Source organism: Saccopteryx bilineata, chromosome 12 (assembly GCF_036850765.1).
Source record: "Saccopteryx bilineata isolate mSacBil1 chromosome 12, mSacBil1_pri_phased_curated, whole genome shotgun sequence".
Taxonomy (NCBI): domain Eukaryota; kingdom Metazoa; phylum Chordata; class Mammalia; order Chiroptera; family Emballonuridae; genus Saccopteryx; species Saccopteryx bilineata.
This window is the reverse complement of record NC_089501.1, coordinates 47132383-47150828: the sequence shown is the minus strand read 5'-3', so window position 1 is coordinate 47150828 and position 18446 is coordinate 47132383. Positions and strand designations below refer to the sequence as shown.

Below are 18446 nucleotides of genomic sequence, written 5' to 3'. Positions count from 1 at the left end.
ATTTTGGATCGACTGTGAAAGAACTATGCCATAGTAATTTTTACCCCTGGAAGTTTCTCTTTGCTTTCTAGCTAGAAAGGTATGCTTTTCCCATTTATCACTTCCAAAGAGGCATGGTTTCCTTGGTCAAAGAGGCCAACCTTCCTTACTACATAACCATGATTTTTACCAATCCCAAGTCATTTCTTTTCTGTGGCTAGAAGTTAGTACAGAAAGGCTTGAGGAAGAAGATTCTCTTAAAATCAACCTTGAAAAGCAGTTTTATTGTTTTTTGCCAGGGGGTGGCTTGGGGTTGGTCAGTAGAGTGTAAGGGGATGGGCATTCCAGTCTGGGGATGAATGTGAAGAAAGAAATGAAAATATAAGTGAGCCATGCCAACCCACTGTGCTAGGCACTATATTGAAATTCTCATCATAATTTAACAGGATAGATTTTATTATTCTCATTTTTGAAGGGAGTTTACTAAGGCTCAGGGAATATAAGTAACTTGCTGTAAGCCACTTAAGTAGCAAATGGCCCAGCTGCGATATTATCTCCCTAAATCAAAGGCAGGCTCTTTTTCTAGGGCCACATGCTGTGCCCATTGAGAGGTGAGCCAAGGCCAATAAATGGGGGCCTCAAATGTACAGTGCAGGCAAGTGGATTTGAGCCAGTAGGGAGCAGGGAGCCACTGCGTATTCTCAAGTCAGAAGAGGATCTGATGACTTTGGCATGTCAGATCCAAAATATGAACCTAGCAGTAGTTAACAGGATGTATTGGAGAAGGAATGAGCTTTGTCGAGGCCGGGTGGGGGAAGGTGATAAATTGTAGGCATTGACCATGAATTCCTGGAGCAGACTGCAGACAGAAAATTTGGGCCATACTACATGAAAGGAAAGGTTGTTGAGAACTTGGACATAAGTCCCCAAACATTTGAGGCTAAAATAATAATCCCAAATTTTGGAGCCTGGGGAGACTGGAAAAATACTATAAAAATTGAGGGAAAGAGTTTATGGCTAAAAATGTGGAATTTCATTTACATTCATCATTTGTTTTTTTTTTGGTATTTTTTTCTGAAGTTGGAAACGGGGAGAGACAGTCAGACAGACTCCCGCATGCACCCGACCGGGATCCTCCTGGCAGGTCCACCAGGGGCGACGCTCTGCCCACCAGGGGGCGATGTTCTGCCCCTCCGGGGCGTCGCTCTGCCGCAACCAGAGCCACTCTAGCGCCTGGGGCAGAGGCCAAGGAGCCATCCCCAGCACCCGGGCCATCTTTGCTCCAATGGAGCCTTGTCTGCGGGAGGGGAAGAGAGAGACAAAGAGGAGGGGGGGTGAAGAAGCAAATGGGCGCTTCTCCTATGTGCCCTGGCCAGGAATCGAACCCGGGTCCCCCGCATGCCAGGCGGACGCTCTACCGCTGAGCCAACTGGCCAGGGCCTCATCATTTGTTCTTTTGGTTCATTTTAATTTTGTATAGAGTTACTAGAAACTTGTGCTGTTCCTCTAGAACATTAATCGATGCTATTGCATCAACAGTACAAGTAAGCCCTGGGCCCTGGGCCTCATATAGAAAAGGTGAGTCACTCAACTCTTCATTTCATTAAAACCTTTGGTACAACTGGTGAGTTTTGTAGGTTAATGCCTGGTTTAACACATATTATGCAGACTTTTCAGTTCTCTGAGAATCCCGTCTGCCTGCCCAAATGTGATCATGTTTCCGTCTCACTGGATGGTCCCACAGATCTGTGGATTCGGGTCCCCTGGTTTCAGTCTCTAGCTGCACGTGCACTTCACGGGAGTTTCAGAGAGTCGTAGATTAGGAAGGGAGTTTTCTTGGAATCAGTTTTGGCAGACTTTCTGTAGCAAAGATCTAATCAGCTTTTAGATTAGGCAGAGTTTACCTTTGCAGAAAATGATACCTGAAAGCCAGGATTTTTCTTTTTATGAGATGACTGTTTTGAAAGTTTCAGTAAATATAGTGTGCCTTTCTTTCAACATAAGAAAAATAATGGGTAATGGGGAAAGAGATGCCTAAAACTCTTCTGTACATCTTAGCAGTGATCACCTGTTAGCATATATTTTGAAAAATGTTCGAGTGAGATTACCATGGATTAGAAAAAATTTTCTGTAGAAATTTATAAATACTTCAATCAAAGCTTATTAAATTTTTTTTTTACCCACTACACTGCAAACACCTGAGGGAATATTCTTGACTTCTCTGGTTTCAACTGAGTCGCTAGAGCCCTAGAACTAGATAAGTACAGAGTAGGCACCAATATTTTTTCAGCTAATTACTTATTATAATATTTAATTACCAATTAGTTATAGCAATCAATTAACCAAAGCATTAGTGAACACCTTACATGTTGCCCAAGACCTTCTAAAATAAGATGCTTTATAATTATGGGCTTCTAATTTATTTGAATTCTATGTTTTATTTTTAATTAAAGATTAAAAACATTTTTTTCAGTTATAGTTGACATTCATTATTCTATTAGCTTCCGGTGTACAGCATAGTGGTTAGACATTTGTGTACCTTGTGAAGTGCTTGCTGCATAAGTCTTGCACCTTCTGACACCATATGTAGTTATTACAGTGTTACTGCTTATATTCCCTATGCTGTATTTTACATCCCTGTGACTATTCTGCAACTACCAATATGTACACAATCCCTTCAGAGTTTTCGCCCGCCTCCTGTGCCCCTCTCCCATCTGGAAACCATCAGTTTGTTCTCTGTATCTGTGGGTTTGTTTCTGTCTTATTTATTTTGTATTTTTAATTCCTCATAGAAGTGAAATCATATGGTATTTTTCCTTCTCTGCCTGACTTATTTCACTTAGCTTAACACCCTCTAGGTCCATCCGTGTTGTCTCAAACGTAAGATTTCATTCTTTTTTTTTATGGTCAAGTAATATTACACTACATATTTGTACCACTTCTTTATCTATATATTTGTCTTTTGATTGTAGCAATTAATCCATTTATATTTAAAATGATTATTTATAGGTATGCAGTTATTGTCATTTTATTATTTTCTGGTTGTTTTTATAGTTTTTTGCTTCTTATTTCCTTGTTTCTTCTCTGGTAGGTTAATGACTTTCTGTAGCGTTGAGTTTGGATTCCTTTCTCTTTATTTCTTGTATCTCTTGTAGATTTTAGGTTTATGGTTACCATGTGCTCTCTCTCTCTCTATATATATAAAAATATATATATAATATATCAATATATACACCAAACTTTGTTTATAGCAGTTTATTTCAAATTGATGTTGCTTATGTTTAAGCCCGTTCTAAAATCACTCCCACTTTTAGTTGGCCCTCCATGTTTCTGTCTTTGTCATTACTTTCTACTTCTTTTGGGAGTATGTGTGTTTGTGCGCACCCCTTAATTTATTGTTGTAATTACACATGATCTTCCTAATTTTACCTTTTAGTCTTTGAGCCAGTTTTAGTGTTGGTTGATCCATTGTTTTTATTATGTGTTTGTCTTGGTCAATGAAAAATTTTTTCATTGTGCTATCTTCCTTTCATATTTTTTATTTTTCTTCTTATTAAAGAAATCCTTTCAACATTTCTTATAATACTTGCTTGGTGGTGATGAATTCCTTAATTTTTTTTTCTGGTCTGTGAACATATTCATTCATTCTTTTAGCCAAAAACCAACCTCTGAATGTATCCCAAACAAAAATTCGATAGTAAAAGATTTTTTTTTTCCTGAGAGGATAATTTAAATCAGTTACATAAAATTGCTGAACTCTTTGCCAACATATGTCCCTAGAGTTTGTATTGGAAAGGAGAATGAGAAGACACTATTGACAGGACTCCCCAGGGAAGAGTGTAATGTATCAGCATCTGTCAGTGAGCAGTTTGCCTGAAGATGATGACTGATGGATGAAAGGGGTAATGTGGTAGTTTGGGTACCACTTGAAAACCTGAACACAGGAAAGATTGAGGACTTTGAAAATTCTGTTACTTCCCTCAATATAATTTCTGGTATGTGAAGATCTTTAAAATGGATCTGTTATATTGTGTACGATATTATCACTGTGTCTTAATATTTATTGATATTTTCCTTGGTAGGTCCTAGAACGTACAATATTTCTAAAATACTGGCTCTTCACTATAGTGTTTTTTTTTTTTTTTTTTAAGAATATAGTTTTAGCCTGACCAGTTGGTGGCACAGTGGATAGAGCATTGGACTGGGATGTGGAGGACCCAGGTTTGAAACCCCAAGGTTGCCAGCTTGAGTGCGAACTCATCTGGTTTGGGCAAGGCTCACCAGCTTAAGCCCAAAGTCGCTGGCTCGAGCAAGGGGTCACTCAGTCTGCTGTAGCCCCTGTAGGTCAAGGCACATATGAGAAATCAATCAATGAACAACTAAGGAACCACAACGAAGAATTGATGTTTCTCATCTCTCTCCCTTCCTGTCTGTCTGTCCCTATCTTTCCCTCTTTCTGACTCTCTCTCTCTCTTTCTCTCTCTCTCTCTCTCTCTGACACACACACACACAAAGAATTTTTTTTAGATTTTTAAATTTATTTATTTATTTATATTAGAGAGAGAGGGGGGGGGGAGAGAGAGAGAGAGAGAAAGAGAGGAAAGAGAGAGAACAGAGGGAGGAGCAGAAAGCATCAACTTTCATATGTGCCTTGACCAGGCAAGCCTGGGGTTTCAAACCAGCGACCTCAGCATTCCAGGTTGATGCTTTATCCACTGTGCCACCACAGGTCAGGCTCCACCATAGGGTTATGATCAGGTCAGTTTGTAGCTGGGGCAAGCAGTTTTCAATAACTTCCTCTTGCTAAGTTCATAAAAAGTGGGAACAATTGCTTATGTTGGCAATATTGTTTTGCCTTTATATTCTTTCCAAAATTTTCAAAATCAATGGTGAAACACCAAGACTCTGAAATCCCTCATGTCTTTTGTCTTGTTCTCAGGAGGCAGTGACATGCGCTGGCATTGCTGCTTTGGATGAGGCTGCCAGAGTTGATGACGTAGGCCTGACTCTGTTACCGACCAGTTCTAGTGCACAGTGGTGACTGAGATGCCCATCAAAGGGCTGTGGCACTAACCTGTCATCTCTGGTGGGCAATTCGTAGTGCTCTCCTTGGCAATGTCACAACTTTTGTGTCACTGCATCTTTCCATCTTGCTTCTTGAAAATTCAAATTAATTTAAAAGTGTTTAAATATATACACTATAATATTCATTGAGAGAAACTAGAGTATATGATTAAGTAAAATAAAAAAGACAAATAGAAATGCAAATAGGAAGAAATAAATGAGTTGAGATAATTTATTTGTTTGAATGAATCAACGATCCTTCCACCTTGGTGTGATCACTGTTAACATTTTGTTATATTTCCAAACTTTCTTTTGGTTTTCCAAAAATAAAAGGATACTATGCATAACATTGTAACTTGATTTTCTCACTAAGCAATACATTATCAACATATTTCTACGTTAACACATACATATCCAGAATATCATTTCTAATGACTGTATTACCTGTGGATATTTTATAGTTCAACAATTCATAGAATCTACAATCAGAAGTACCTTTTATTCTAAAAATCTTTAAAAATAGCTAACAGCAGCTATAATACACAAGCACACATATACTAACTTAAATATGAAGCAATACCCATTTAACTTTTGTAGATATATAGTATGTGTGTGTTTGTATAACTATTAATATATGTTAATAAACGTTAATACGTATATAGATATATTGATATGTGTGTATATATACATGTATGTATGTGTGTGTGCCTATAGCTTAGTCCTTCTTCTAAGCTAGCAGGCAGGAAGGTGGCTTTTGCCAGCATGGTAGAAGGGAGGAATGTCACCTGGATTCCAGTTCTGCATTTTATGATGGAGCTCTGTACACCTAGGTCAGTGATGTCACTCTCTATGTACACGTTTACTCGCAAGTACACTGTGACAAGAACATTATCTCTACATAATTCAGAATGCCTTTGAGAAGACCACATGCTTCTTAAAACTACGTAAAAACATCAAAGGGATGCATACAAAGGAAGGCAATTTTGGATATGCTTTAGATAAAAGATGCTTTTAGGATGCAGAAGAATTGTGGTAAGGGTTTCCAGATACCAGAAATGGTTTCTTTCAGCAATTGTGGCTTATTTTGTGATTGACATTCTACAAATATGCCTGCTGACCCTGACTGAAGTGTGATTTTAAGGTACAAAACAGGGTAGTGAGCCGGAAGGCCTGGGAGGTCCTTCAACACAGCTGTTGCAAAGCTGGAGGGAGAGTTCCAGTAGTTCATCATTCAGTGATGTGGGTTGTGTGTATATTTCTCAAGCAATCACATGAGAAATGGCCCAGGGGATGAGTTGAACTTTTGGCTAGATTTGAAGATTTTCCTGAGAAGTCATTATATAAAGATTTATCATCCCTCTGGAGCAAGCTCTTTTGAGGGACAAAGACCCAATTGCTTCTACAAAGCCAACTAACTGATACACTCACCGGCCATCATGCTGCTGTGTGTAATCTCCCGTACAGCATATTCTAGGAACATTTCAAAAGGAAGCTATGTGTGGTGATCACTGGGGGTCGGTGGGAAGTGGAAAAGGTACTGGGGGGGCAGTAAATGGTGATGGACAAAGGGTTGATATGGGGACGACACAATACAGAGTATAGACATGTGTTGTAGAATATTGCACCTGAAACAGATATAATTTTGTTAACCATTGTCACTTCAATAAATTCCATTGAAGAAAGGAAGCTATGCAATGGAAATTAAAAAAAAAAAAAAGGAAAGTGTTTGTTAAAGGAGTTAGAATTTAAGGGAATGTGTTTAAAACCATGTCTTCAAAAGAGACACAAGCAAATGACATGACATAGTAAGGCTGAATAGTATTTCATAGTATGTATATACTGCATTTTGTTTATCCATATCTGTTAGGCGTGTATATCGTTTGGCTATTGTGAAGAATGCGGCTATGAACATAGGTGTGCCAATATTGCTTTGATCCCTTGCTTTTATTTATTTATTTATTTATTTATTTATTTTGGTTTTGTATTTAGAAGTGGAAGTATGGCCCTGGCCGGTTTGCTTGGCAGGAGAGTGTCAGGCTAGCATGTGGAAGTCCTGGGTTTGATTCCCAGTCAGGGAACTCAAGAGAAGCAACCATATACTTTTCCACCCCTTTTCCTCCCCCTTCCTTTTGCTATTTCACCTCCCGAAGCCATGGCTCGAGTTGAGCAAGTTGGCCCTGGGCACTAAAGATGGCTCTATGGTCTCGCATCAGGTGCTGAAATAGCTCAGTTGCCGAGCAATGGAGCAATGGCTCCAAATGGAAAGAGCATTGCCCTGTAGGTGGCTTGCTGTGTGGATCCTGCTCAGGGTGCATGTGGGAGTCTGTCTCTCTGCCTCCCTGCTTCTCACTTAAAGAAAAAAAAAAGAAGTGGAAGTATGAAATCACATGATAATTTTATTATTTTTAATTCTTTGAGCTGTCATACTGTTTTCCATAGGACTGCACCATTTTACCTCCCACAAACTATATACAGGGCTTTCTAGTTTTTCACCAACACTTGTTAACTTTATTTATTTATTTATTTATTTATTTATTTATTTATTTATTTATTTTGTATTTTTCCGAAACTGGAAACGGGAGGCAGTCAGACAGACTCCTGCATGCGCCCAACCGGGATCCACCCAGCATGCCCACCATGGGGCAATGCTCTGCCCATCTTGGGATGTCACTCTGCTGCAATCAGAGCCATTCTAGTGCCTGAGGCAGAGGCCACAGAACCATCCTCAGCGCCCGGGCCAACTTTGCTCCAATGGAGCCTTGGCCTCATCTTCCCCGGGAGGGGAAGAAAGAGACAGAGAGGAAGGAGAGGGGGAGGGGTGGAGAAGCAGATGGGTGCCTCTCCTGTGTGCCCTGGCCGGGAATCGAACCTGGGATTCCTGCACACCAGGCCGACGCTCTACCACTGAGCCAACTGGCCAGGGCGTTAACTTTATTTTTGATGGTAGCCATTCTAATGGGTATAGGGTAGTATTTCATTGATTATGGTTTTGATTTGCATTTCCCTAATGATTATTTACCTTGAGCATCTTTTCATGGTTTTTTTTGCCCATTTGTATATCTTCTTTGGGAAGATGACATTTTCCATTTTTGTATCAAGCTGTTTGTTTTGTTGCGGTTGAGTAGTATCTTAATAGCTCTTAAGAAACTCACAAAAACAGTTTGAAGAGATTTGAAATTTCCTGAAGTATGAAGATTTTTTTTAAAATTTTTATTTATTTATTTATTTATTTTTACAGAGACAGAGAGTGAGTCAGAAAGAGGGAGAGACAGGGACAGACAGACAGGAACGGAGAGAGATGAGAAGCATCAATCATTAGTTTTTCATTGCGTGTTGCAACACCTTAGTTTTTCATTGATTGTTTTCTCATATGTGCCTTGACCGCGGGCCTTCAGCAGACTGAGTAACCCCTTGCTCGAGCCAGTGACCTTGGGTTCAAGCTGGTGAGCTTTTTTTCCTCAAACCAGATGAGCCCACACTCAAGCTGGCAACCTCGGGGTCTCGAACCTGGGTCCTCTGCATCCCAGTCCGATGCTCTATCCACTGCGCCACTGCCTGATCAGGCGAGAAGATTTTATATATATATTCCCGGTCTACCAAAAAGTTTGTCTGTTTTTGGAATAAAACAAAATACAAATTTTTCTTACCGTCAATAAACTTTATTAAATATCTATACATATATTGTGTGAAGACAAGATTATGTATTATACTGACTGTGATTTTAAAAGAACTAACCTTATTTTTATTTCTCCTAAATTTTTAATATTGAAAGCAAGAGCACCAGGTTTTTCTTAAATGGGGCTCCTTTACCAACTCTCCCCACTGCTGCCCTAGCTGTGGGTGGGAGATGGAATTTATTAGATAGAAAGATGTGTAATTTATTCTGTCACAGTAAGATTTAATCAGTTTTCTTCTTATTCCTTTAGAACTTTCCTTTCTATTTAGTGCTTTCTTCCTTTTTTTTTTTTTGACCATGCTGCTGAAGAGACAAACCCTATGTATGTGAAAATGATCTTTTAGAGTTTTAAGGCTTCTTAAAAACAGGCAGAAATAAAAGTGGGGCAAGGTCAGATCCTGAATGGCTTGCATGCTAAGGATTTTATATTATAGACAACAATAACACATGATTCTTTTACATGGTGAGGTTTGCATTTTAACTTTCTTTCTGGAAATAGTATTTCAGAAAACTATCTTTGTACATCATACTAGCGGAAAGTTCACTAGTAACTTGATTTCATTTAAAATATGACTTCCTAGATAGGGAATAGAGAAATGTAAATAAGAATGGTGAGCTAGGGGGACTGATTGACAAATCATAGAACAGGGTGGCAGTCACTTCTTGTCACCACTTAAATACGACCTACGATGCTAGGGAGGTAGTCATCCTTGAGTGGTCTTTAGGAGGAAATGATGAAGAGGGCTTCTGGTGCCAAGCAGCTGGGCTATCCATGAGTAAGAACCATGAGCAGAGACATTTCTTTGAAAGAAATGGCATTTTGGTTCCGGTGCCCCAGAAGCACACCCTGAGAAGAAGATTTGGTTGCCCGTAGTTTATTTGGGAAGTGATACCGGAAATACTTGGAGAGGGAGTGGGGAACTGAAAAAGGGTAGAAAATTAGCTAAGAAAGCTCTACTTCCTCCTTTTTTATGGCTGAGTAGTATTCCATTAACGATAGCATGGATGAACCTGGAGAGTATTATGTACAGTGGGATAAGCTAGTCAAAGGCAGAGAAGTACCATGTGACCTCACTTATATGTAGAATCTGATGGACAAAATAAACTAACAAGCAAAATAGACTCAGAGATACAGAGAACAGATTGACAGTCCTCTGAGGGCATTGGGATTGGGAGGCTCGGTGAAAAGGTGAAGAAATTAAGCCAAGAGAAAAAACTCATAGACACAGACAACAGGGTGGTGATTATAAGAGGGGGAAAGGGGTGGGGGAGGTAGAAGAGGGTAAAGGGGCATAAATGGTGATGGAAGGAGACTTGACTTGGGGTGGTGAACTCACAATGCAATATACAGATGATGTATTATAGAATTATACACCTGAAACCTGTATAATTTATTAGTCAATGTCACCCCAATAAATTCAATAAAAAGTAATAGTTTTAATCAATTAAGATAATTCTAGTTCCTTGCTTTCAACAAAATGGAAGGATGACCATGTGGAATTTCTGCCGATAGATTATTGAAAATAACTTAAGATGGTTAGTGGGTTTTTGGCATATAACTTGGAAGAAGATCAAAGAATTGAGTGACATTGCTCTTACAGAATTCCATTCCCACCTACTACATTATGTCATCAAAATTTCCACACACTGATGACTATAGAAAGAGAGAGAGAGAGAAAGAATAGCCAGAAGTAGTACTCTTCCGTGGATACATGATCTGTTTTATCTTAATCTTCCTCTATCTATCTTATTAAAAGATGCATTTCCAAAAAAAGAAAGCTCTACTTACAAACAAGTTGTGACTGTGGGTAACTAAAGCTTAATTCTGCTGGGGGATTCTAAGAGCCTGTGGAAAATCATGCCCCCCAGAGTTTTTCTTCTCTGGGGCAGGGTGCCTGGAGTATGTATTCAGGAAGTCCCATGGTCATTGCTGGAGGACTCATCCTGGTAGAAGTGATTCCTTAGCACCTCAACACAGGTGGAGCAGTGGAATGTGGCAGCTCGGAAGCCTCCCACAGAGAGATGCAGAACACTGGTAATCCGGGCTTTTTCATAGTGTAGATAATCAGAGAGGCTAAGTGCTCTGCTTAGGGTCACACAACAGGTGGCTTGCTCACACAGTAGGTAGCTTGCTCACTCAGAAAGTGGCTTGCATTGAGATACTTGATACCAAATCCGGGTCCTTTCTTTGTGCCATCCATTGGCTGCAAATTCTCTTCTCCTATTTTAGCTTCTAGTAGTGACTGAAGTTTTCCCACCTCATGTTTAGAATTATTTAGCTGATTTCTGGGTTCCAGTCCAAGTTCTCTCACTTTAATAATACCACATAACGTTCCCATTGTATAATGCCAATCTAGTGTGGTGTCCAGGTTATAAACCGATCATCTTGTAAATCCTGGTGCATGGATCTGATTAATTTTCTTCTGAAGGCTAAGATATTAGCACCTCAGTGGATCGTGCTTAGCTCTTAATAAATGTTAGCTATTATCAGATGTTAGTCAAGATTATTATATTTGTTAGAAGGACTTCAGGCATTCTCTTTGCCAGTGATAGAAGATCAGTCTGCTTCTAATACTTAGAAGAAAAAGGACAAAACAAACAACCAGTTTTTCTTGGTTCCCTTGCAGTGCTTGTCACAGCCCAGTGCTAATCGGCTCAGCGCTCTGCCTGCCGGCCTAGCAGTGCTGGCAGAATGTGGGTGGCCCTGTGTGCAATCTGCCTCTCTCCTTTTCTGAAGGGAAGAGGGCTCATCAGAACGAAGCAGTATTGTGTTCTCTCATGTGCAGAGGAGGAGAGAGCATTTAGATTAAATGCAGTTTTTCTTTAGGAGGGGAAGGTGGGAAGACATGGCTAAAACTATGTAAAAATAATAACAATGTCATTTCTAAGAATCCTTACACCACATTCCACTATGTAGAGTGAAAATTCTGTGCTCCCTGGTCCCTTGGAGTTACTATTATTCCTGTGGGGTTATGTCACAGTGCTTCTATTCAGTTAGGTTCATTCCCTTCTGTTTTTTAATTTTAGGAATTGTTTCTTTTTTAGGTTTGTTTGTTTAGGTTATTCTTTATATGTATCATTTTTACCCCATCCCAAAGTCAACATTACTAACAAGTCGCAACCCGGTAAGTCTTGTTTGTATCCCTATTTCTCTGCCTGCTTTCCTTTTTCTGTTTTTGTTTTATTTTTTCTTTGATTCATTTTCTAGATACAGGCAAGTATATATACCGAAGCACATTCTATTCCTCATTTCTTACACAAAATTAGCATATTACATCTACTGTGCTGTACCTTACTTTTTCTTTTACTATGTCCGTGAGATTATGCCTATATGTGTCATTTTTTATAGTTATTCATGGCATGTGGATGCCGCAGTTTACTTAACAGAGCCTGCTGAGAGGCATTTGGATTCTTTACAGTCTTTTTGTTGTTGTTGTTGCAAATAATGTTGCTGTGCACATGTTATCACACATTGTTATATTTAGGACTGATCCGAAAAGCGGGATTCCTGGGTCCCAGGGCACATGCGTGTTTGCTGGTTACGGCCTTTCCTCCTAGTGCATTCTAGTTGCCTCCCGACCAGCAGTGTCAGAGACTGTTTGTAGAACTAGAACTTTCACAGTGGATTTTGCGTTTTCTTTTCTTCCACCTCAGTTTATTTTCGACTTGAATTTTAGAGACTATGGTTCCAATTTCTCTAGTGGTTTTAAGGCTGTGTGCCATTAGAATTTAAGGACACCTGTTAAAACGTGACACGAAAACAGACAGCTTTGCTTGGAGTTTAGACTTTGCCTGTTTCCGACGTGCTGGGGTTTCAGGGCAGAACTGAGCAAACCATGGATCTGTTGGGAGAAATGCAGTTAGTAGCTTCTCCTGATTCTTAGAGTCATTGGGTCCTCACTTACATGTTATTTAAGGTAATTCTAAGAATATTAAATTTGTAATTACACATACACACAAAAGCGTATTACAAAAAAATCTGTATTTTGTTTTAAAACTTTTTTCGCTCAAATTGAAGATTTTATTTAAACACCTTTAATTTGTTTAACTACAGGTTTAATGTGCTATTTTAATCAATTAAAATGCCTAAAGTGTGGCAAATTCCATAAAATATGTCTTTCCCTAGAATTTGTATAGTCCAAAATTAAAGCTATTACTGGGCTTAAACTATAGATGATAAAAAATACTAAACAAATTTTGTGTCTAATGTTTAACAAATCATGTTGAATCATAAGCAGGGTCATCAGAAATCTCATTTTTTACCTTCTTTCAAGTCTTACTGATACCCAAATGGGTTTCATTTATAGCTTTTTCTTCCCCGAATGTTTCCTGCTTCTCATATATTATAAAACAACTTTATTGAAATATGTTTTATATATGACATAATTCACCCTTTTGAAATTTATGATTCAATAAGTTTTGCTGAGTCTTCTGAGTGATGACACCATCATAATAAATTAGTTTTAAATCATTTTAATTATATCAGTAAAATCCTTCACGCTCATTTACAGTTAATCTTCATTCCCATCCCTGACTCCAAGCAATCACCATTCTTGTTGTCTCCGTAGACTTGTCTTTTCTCTATACTTACAATAAAGGAATTATATAGGTTTTTTTGTATCTGACTTTCACATGGCATAATGTTTTCAAGTTCATCCATGTTTTTAGTATGTGTCCATAGTTTACTAGGCAATATTCAATTGTATGAATATACCACACTATTTACTTACCAGTTGATGGGTATTTAGATTGTTTTTAGTTTTTGACTATTATGAACAATGCTGCTATAATATTTGCATGCAAATATCTGTGTGGGTGTATGCTTTTATATCTCTTGGGTATATACCTACGGGTAGAATTGCTGGGTTGTGTTGTAATTATATGTTTATAGATATTAGAAACTGTCAAATTGTTATTCCAAAGTGACTTCTGTGTCTCATTTTAGCACTTTATTGTCAGAGGAAAAAGGCAGTGTTCCTTATTACTCATTCATTTGTAAAACTCATTTCTTTTTTCTATGGATGTTGAATATATCGTATCCCAGGTATTAATGATAAAAATGATGAAAATAATCCCTTCAAAGTACTCCATCTATTGGGAAGAAAGACAAAGAACCAGATATCCAAGTGTAGTAAGAGAAGTACATAAGTGAAGCCCGCCCAGATATGGGGCGCCAAGAGGAGGACACCTCTTCCAGGCTCCGAGAAACAGAAACGACGTTCTGAAGAAGGTCACACCTAAGTTGATTCCTGGAGATGAACCTAGGGGAGTGAGGGAGGAAGGGCATTATAGGCCTAGGAGCAGAAGGCAGCCTGCTCCTAAGGAACCCCTTTACTTCCATCACCTCTTTTTCCATAACAGGGTCTGCTTAGAACACGCTATGTAGTTTACGTGCTTATATATATATGTTGAGCACTCTGTCCCTCTTGAGAGTAAAGCTCTCTGTTTTGTTCACTAATATCAAATATATTCCAAATATCTCACATAGTGCCTGATGCAAAGAAGCTACTGGAATATGCTGAAAAAAAAATCAATGTGTAATCCTAACAGTTTTGATAAAAATGTGTGTTTAATGCTGCCTAATGATATCAGGTGCAGGTGCAGGTGAGACTCCACCCACGGAGACAAACCAAATCGAAGTTTCTGGAAAAAGCTGATGAACTGGTTTGTGAGGAGGGATGCCTTTGAGATTGTAGAACATTATACCACAAAGTGAAAAGCCTGTCTTGCTTTACAACTGAAGACGAGACTTGGTGAGACAAGCTTCGTCCATGGCCCAAGGATGGTTTGATACTTCTGGCGAGAGAACACAATTTTTTTTGACATGATGGTGCAGAGGGATGTTTATAGGCACCAATGCAAAACTTTAAGGTCACTTTTCAGAAAGTTAGGAATTCTTAAAGAGGAAGGGTTACCATTCAGGAACATTATTTTGGTTAATGTAACAAGAAACAAGGGCTCTAGAAAGGTAGGAGGAGGGAAAGGAGGGAGAAGAAGAGAAAACCATCATTCCCTTAGGATTTACCTATTGTGATGATCTTTTTTGAGGCTTTTTTTTTTTTTTTTTTGCAGATCAAATAAGCAAGGGCAGTTTTTGACACAGTTATCTGATTTTGAGCATATCTTGAATGTCTTCATAAAGAAAAAAATTCGCTAAGGTGTCTTTCACTCAGATTAATTTAGCATCTTAGTTGAAAGAATCTTAGCCATTTCAGTACTTCAGAAAACTAATCCGCCCAAATGAAGATTTGCAACTTATCTTTTATGTTGATGTATTTTGAATAAATAAAGAATATTAGTAAATGTAGATTTTTTTCATTTTTTTGTTGATTGAGTTTTATGTTGTTATCATTAGAGATGGACTTTTGAATTGAAAATAGTTTATAGATTAATAATGCTATCAATTGGTTGTCAATATTAATTCAGCTCAGTGGAAGTATTTTCAATGATTTAGTTTTATTTTGTTTGTTTTGGTGAGTAAGGAGCAGGGACAACAGAGCAGATGAAACTGTGTAATTAAGCAGGACTTGATCGGGAAGGGAGGGCCTTTTATACCCTGCTAAGGTGTGTAAACTTCCCCCAAGGGCAGTTGGGAACCATGCAGGATTTTATTGAAAAATGTGATGTGAAGAATGTTCACGAAGATTTGCTCCTGCTCTGATTTTGACACTAAATTGGATGAAAGGACAGCATTAGGGAGAAAGAGAACAGTGTAGAAGACTTTTTCAGTAATTCAGATGAGTTAATGGTGATCTGAAGGAATTGGTAGGTCATAGATGAATTGAAGAGCTGAGACAGAGGCAGCAATGTTATAGCTTGCACAGATGCTGAGAAGGAGATGGAAGACTCAAAGATGTCTCCGATATTTCTTTTTTGACAACTGCGTAGAAAGTGATATCACATAGCAGTAGAGAACAAAGGACAGAGAGGAACAGGAGTACAATGAGGAGTTTGGTTTGGGATTGTCATTCTTAGGGACTATCTCAGTCAGCTCTGGCTGCTATAACAAAATACCAAAGATTGGATGATTTAACCAACAAGCATTTATTCCTCATTTTGTGGAAGCAGGAAAGTCCGAGATAAAAGTTCTGGCACATTCTGTGTCTGGTGAGGGCTCTCTTTCCAGGTTTGCAAACCGCTGCCTCTCTGTTGTTATTGCCACATGGAGGTGTGAGAGAGGCTTTGGGCTCTTTTTACGAAGGCACTGATCTCATGTTACTGTTTGCACCAGTATGGCAAACGATACTGCTGTGAACATATATGCACTTGTGTTTATTTGAGTACCATTTTCACTGTTTGGGGATATATATCTAATAGTGGAATTTCTGGAACCTAACACAGTTTTCAAGGCTATACTTTTACATAGTACTAACTGAGAATCCACAAAAAGCATTGTGTATTGCAGAAAATCCTAACTTACACAGTCAACGTTCTTTAATTAATTCACACTCTCTTTGAGATAGGATTGGTAAAACCATCATGAAGCACTTAAAGAGTCCATCAAGAAGTAGAGAAATTGAATAAAAAAATATTATGTTAGTTTCAGGTGTACAACATAGTGATTGGACATTTATATAACTCATGTAGTGATCACTCTGAGAAGCCTAGTACCCACTTAGGAAGTGCCCTTTAGAATTGAATTTTGAGTCTTATAAAAAGAAAGAATTTCAAGAGAAATGCTTTTGATAAATAGACTCATCTAGGACAGAAAAGATGGGACTGACATAAGGTTGAATGTTTTCAGTTTAATTTTTCTGAAAAAAAAAAAAAAGCACAAGTTGCAACCCTAGCTGGCAAAAAGAGAAAGAGACAGATGAGGAAATGCAGTAAGAGCCTCATGGCACTAATTTAATAGCCAATTTTTAAAATTAAGATTATATTTTTAAAATCATTTTTTTGCTTATCTCCCCATAACCACTGACTCATTTATGTTTAATCTTGTGGTCTCTACTTCTCCACTCACATATTAGTGTAGATTGAATAAGATTTGAGTTCTTTCTGTGATAAGCAATGTAGCCTTCTTATGTTTCCTTTGTAGAAACAACTCCTAGAAATCAGTTATGGAACCGACATGTTCCCAGATACGACTCTGTGATTTATTCCCCAAGGAACTTCCTAGAGTCTTGGGAGAGGAAATAATATTTGTTAGGTGTCAAGTGTTTTATTTACCAGAACTCATTTAAGTCTTATAACAACCAGTAAGTGGTAGATCCATAATATAAACTTTGATTTACTAACTCCAAAGTCAAGCTTCTGTCCGGCATATGTAAAAATGCTAATTAGGTTCCATCTTCTGTGCTGTGGGTTACTAAGGAGTAGGAGGAGAATGAGAATGATACTGAGGAAGACCGCAGGCTCAGCAGGAAGCAGAGCTCTGATGGGGTTTTTTTTTTGGTTTCTTTTTGTATTTTTCTGAAGCTGGAAACGGGGAGAGACAGACAGACTCCCGCATGCACCCGACCGGGATCCACCCGGCATGCCCATCAGGGGGCGACATATTGCCCCCCCCCCCCAGCGTCGCTCCGCCGCGACCAGAGCCACTCCAGCGCCTGGGGCAGAGGCCAAGGAGCCATCCCCAGCGCCCGGGCCATCTCCGCTCCAATGGAGCCCCGGCTGTGGGAGGGGAAGAGAGAGACAGAGAGGAAGGAGAGGGGAAGGGTGGAGAAGCAAATGGGCGCTTCTCCTATGTGCCCTGGCCGGGAATCAAACCCGGGTCCCCCGCACGCCAGGCTGACGCTCTACCGCTGAGCCAACCGGCCAGGGCCTCTGATGGGTTTTGAAGGGAGGAAGGGTTAGGGAAGGTCCTTCGGGTGCCATACGTTGGCCATCCCTGTGCTGTGTCAGGTTACTACTCACGGAAGGATTCTAGACGACTTTACAGGAGAGTATAATAAAATGAGTATCTAGGATGAGTCCTGTACTGACTCAGGGAGTCAGTGGGTCCTCCTTCATTTCGCTTAGACTACATTCAATGTGGATTATGATCTCAATGAACTGACTACTAGGGCTGGTGCATTTATTCACATGTGTGGTGTGACTGTGTTTCAGGCAGAAAAAGCAGATGGATTTGTCAACCTGTCCGACTTCACTGTGGAGAAAGCATCTGAATGCAAAAAAAAGCAGTAAGTTGTCTATCATTTTCCACAAAACTCTGCGCCAGGCTAATGTCCCTGCATAGGGTTCCTTAGTGACGTGGTAGCTTGGAAGTTGACGAAGGGGACACTCCATGTCTGAGGACTTGGAGCTTCATGGGTTGGCACCCTAAACAATAATAGAAGCTTTTAACCTCTTATTTTCAGGAATTACATTTTGTGGAGCAGATGGATTTAAAAACCCCATGGAGCCTTGGCATAGCTTTTTGTTGGCGACTGTGTCTGTGACAGAATTAAAAACAAGCTCCCTCCCAGAACTGGCAGGGAGGTCAGATGTTAAGGTTTTGTCCTTGTGAAGAGAATGACCAGTTAAATAGAATTCTCCAGCGCTGTCTATATGATGGCAACACCAGTTACTCTCTCTTCGTGTATGGAATTACTAAAAGCGCCTTTGAAATCGAATTCTCTTGAAATGTCTTAGACTTGGCGATTACACCCTGATATAATTTTAAGTTCCCAAAAGCTTTGGGAACAAATAGGAGCTGAAGAAGTCACCAGTCTAGACCAGATTTCAAGACTCCCAGTCAAGTGCTCCTCCATAGCATTCAGCTGCATTTTGCATATGTATCCTCTTC

General features: G+C 39.3%; 1 protein-coding gene across 3 annotated transcripts in view; it reads left to right on the top strand.

Annotated features, from left to right (window-relative positions):
* IPCEF1 (interaction protein for cytohesin exchange factors 1) overlaps positions 1–18446 on the top strand; it is a 145231-nt gene that overhangs the window by 81926 nt on the left and 44859 nt on the right. For all 3 annotated transcript variants that reach the window (XM_066248511.1, XM_066248512.1, XM_066248510.1), the window contains one exon: positions 17768–17841. In XM_066248511.1, coding sequence (XP_066104608.1) covers positions 17768–17841 — 74 coding nt within the window. The remainder of the gene's footprint in view (positions 1–17767; positions 17842–18446) is intronic.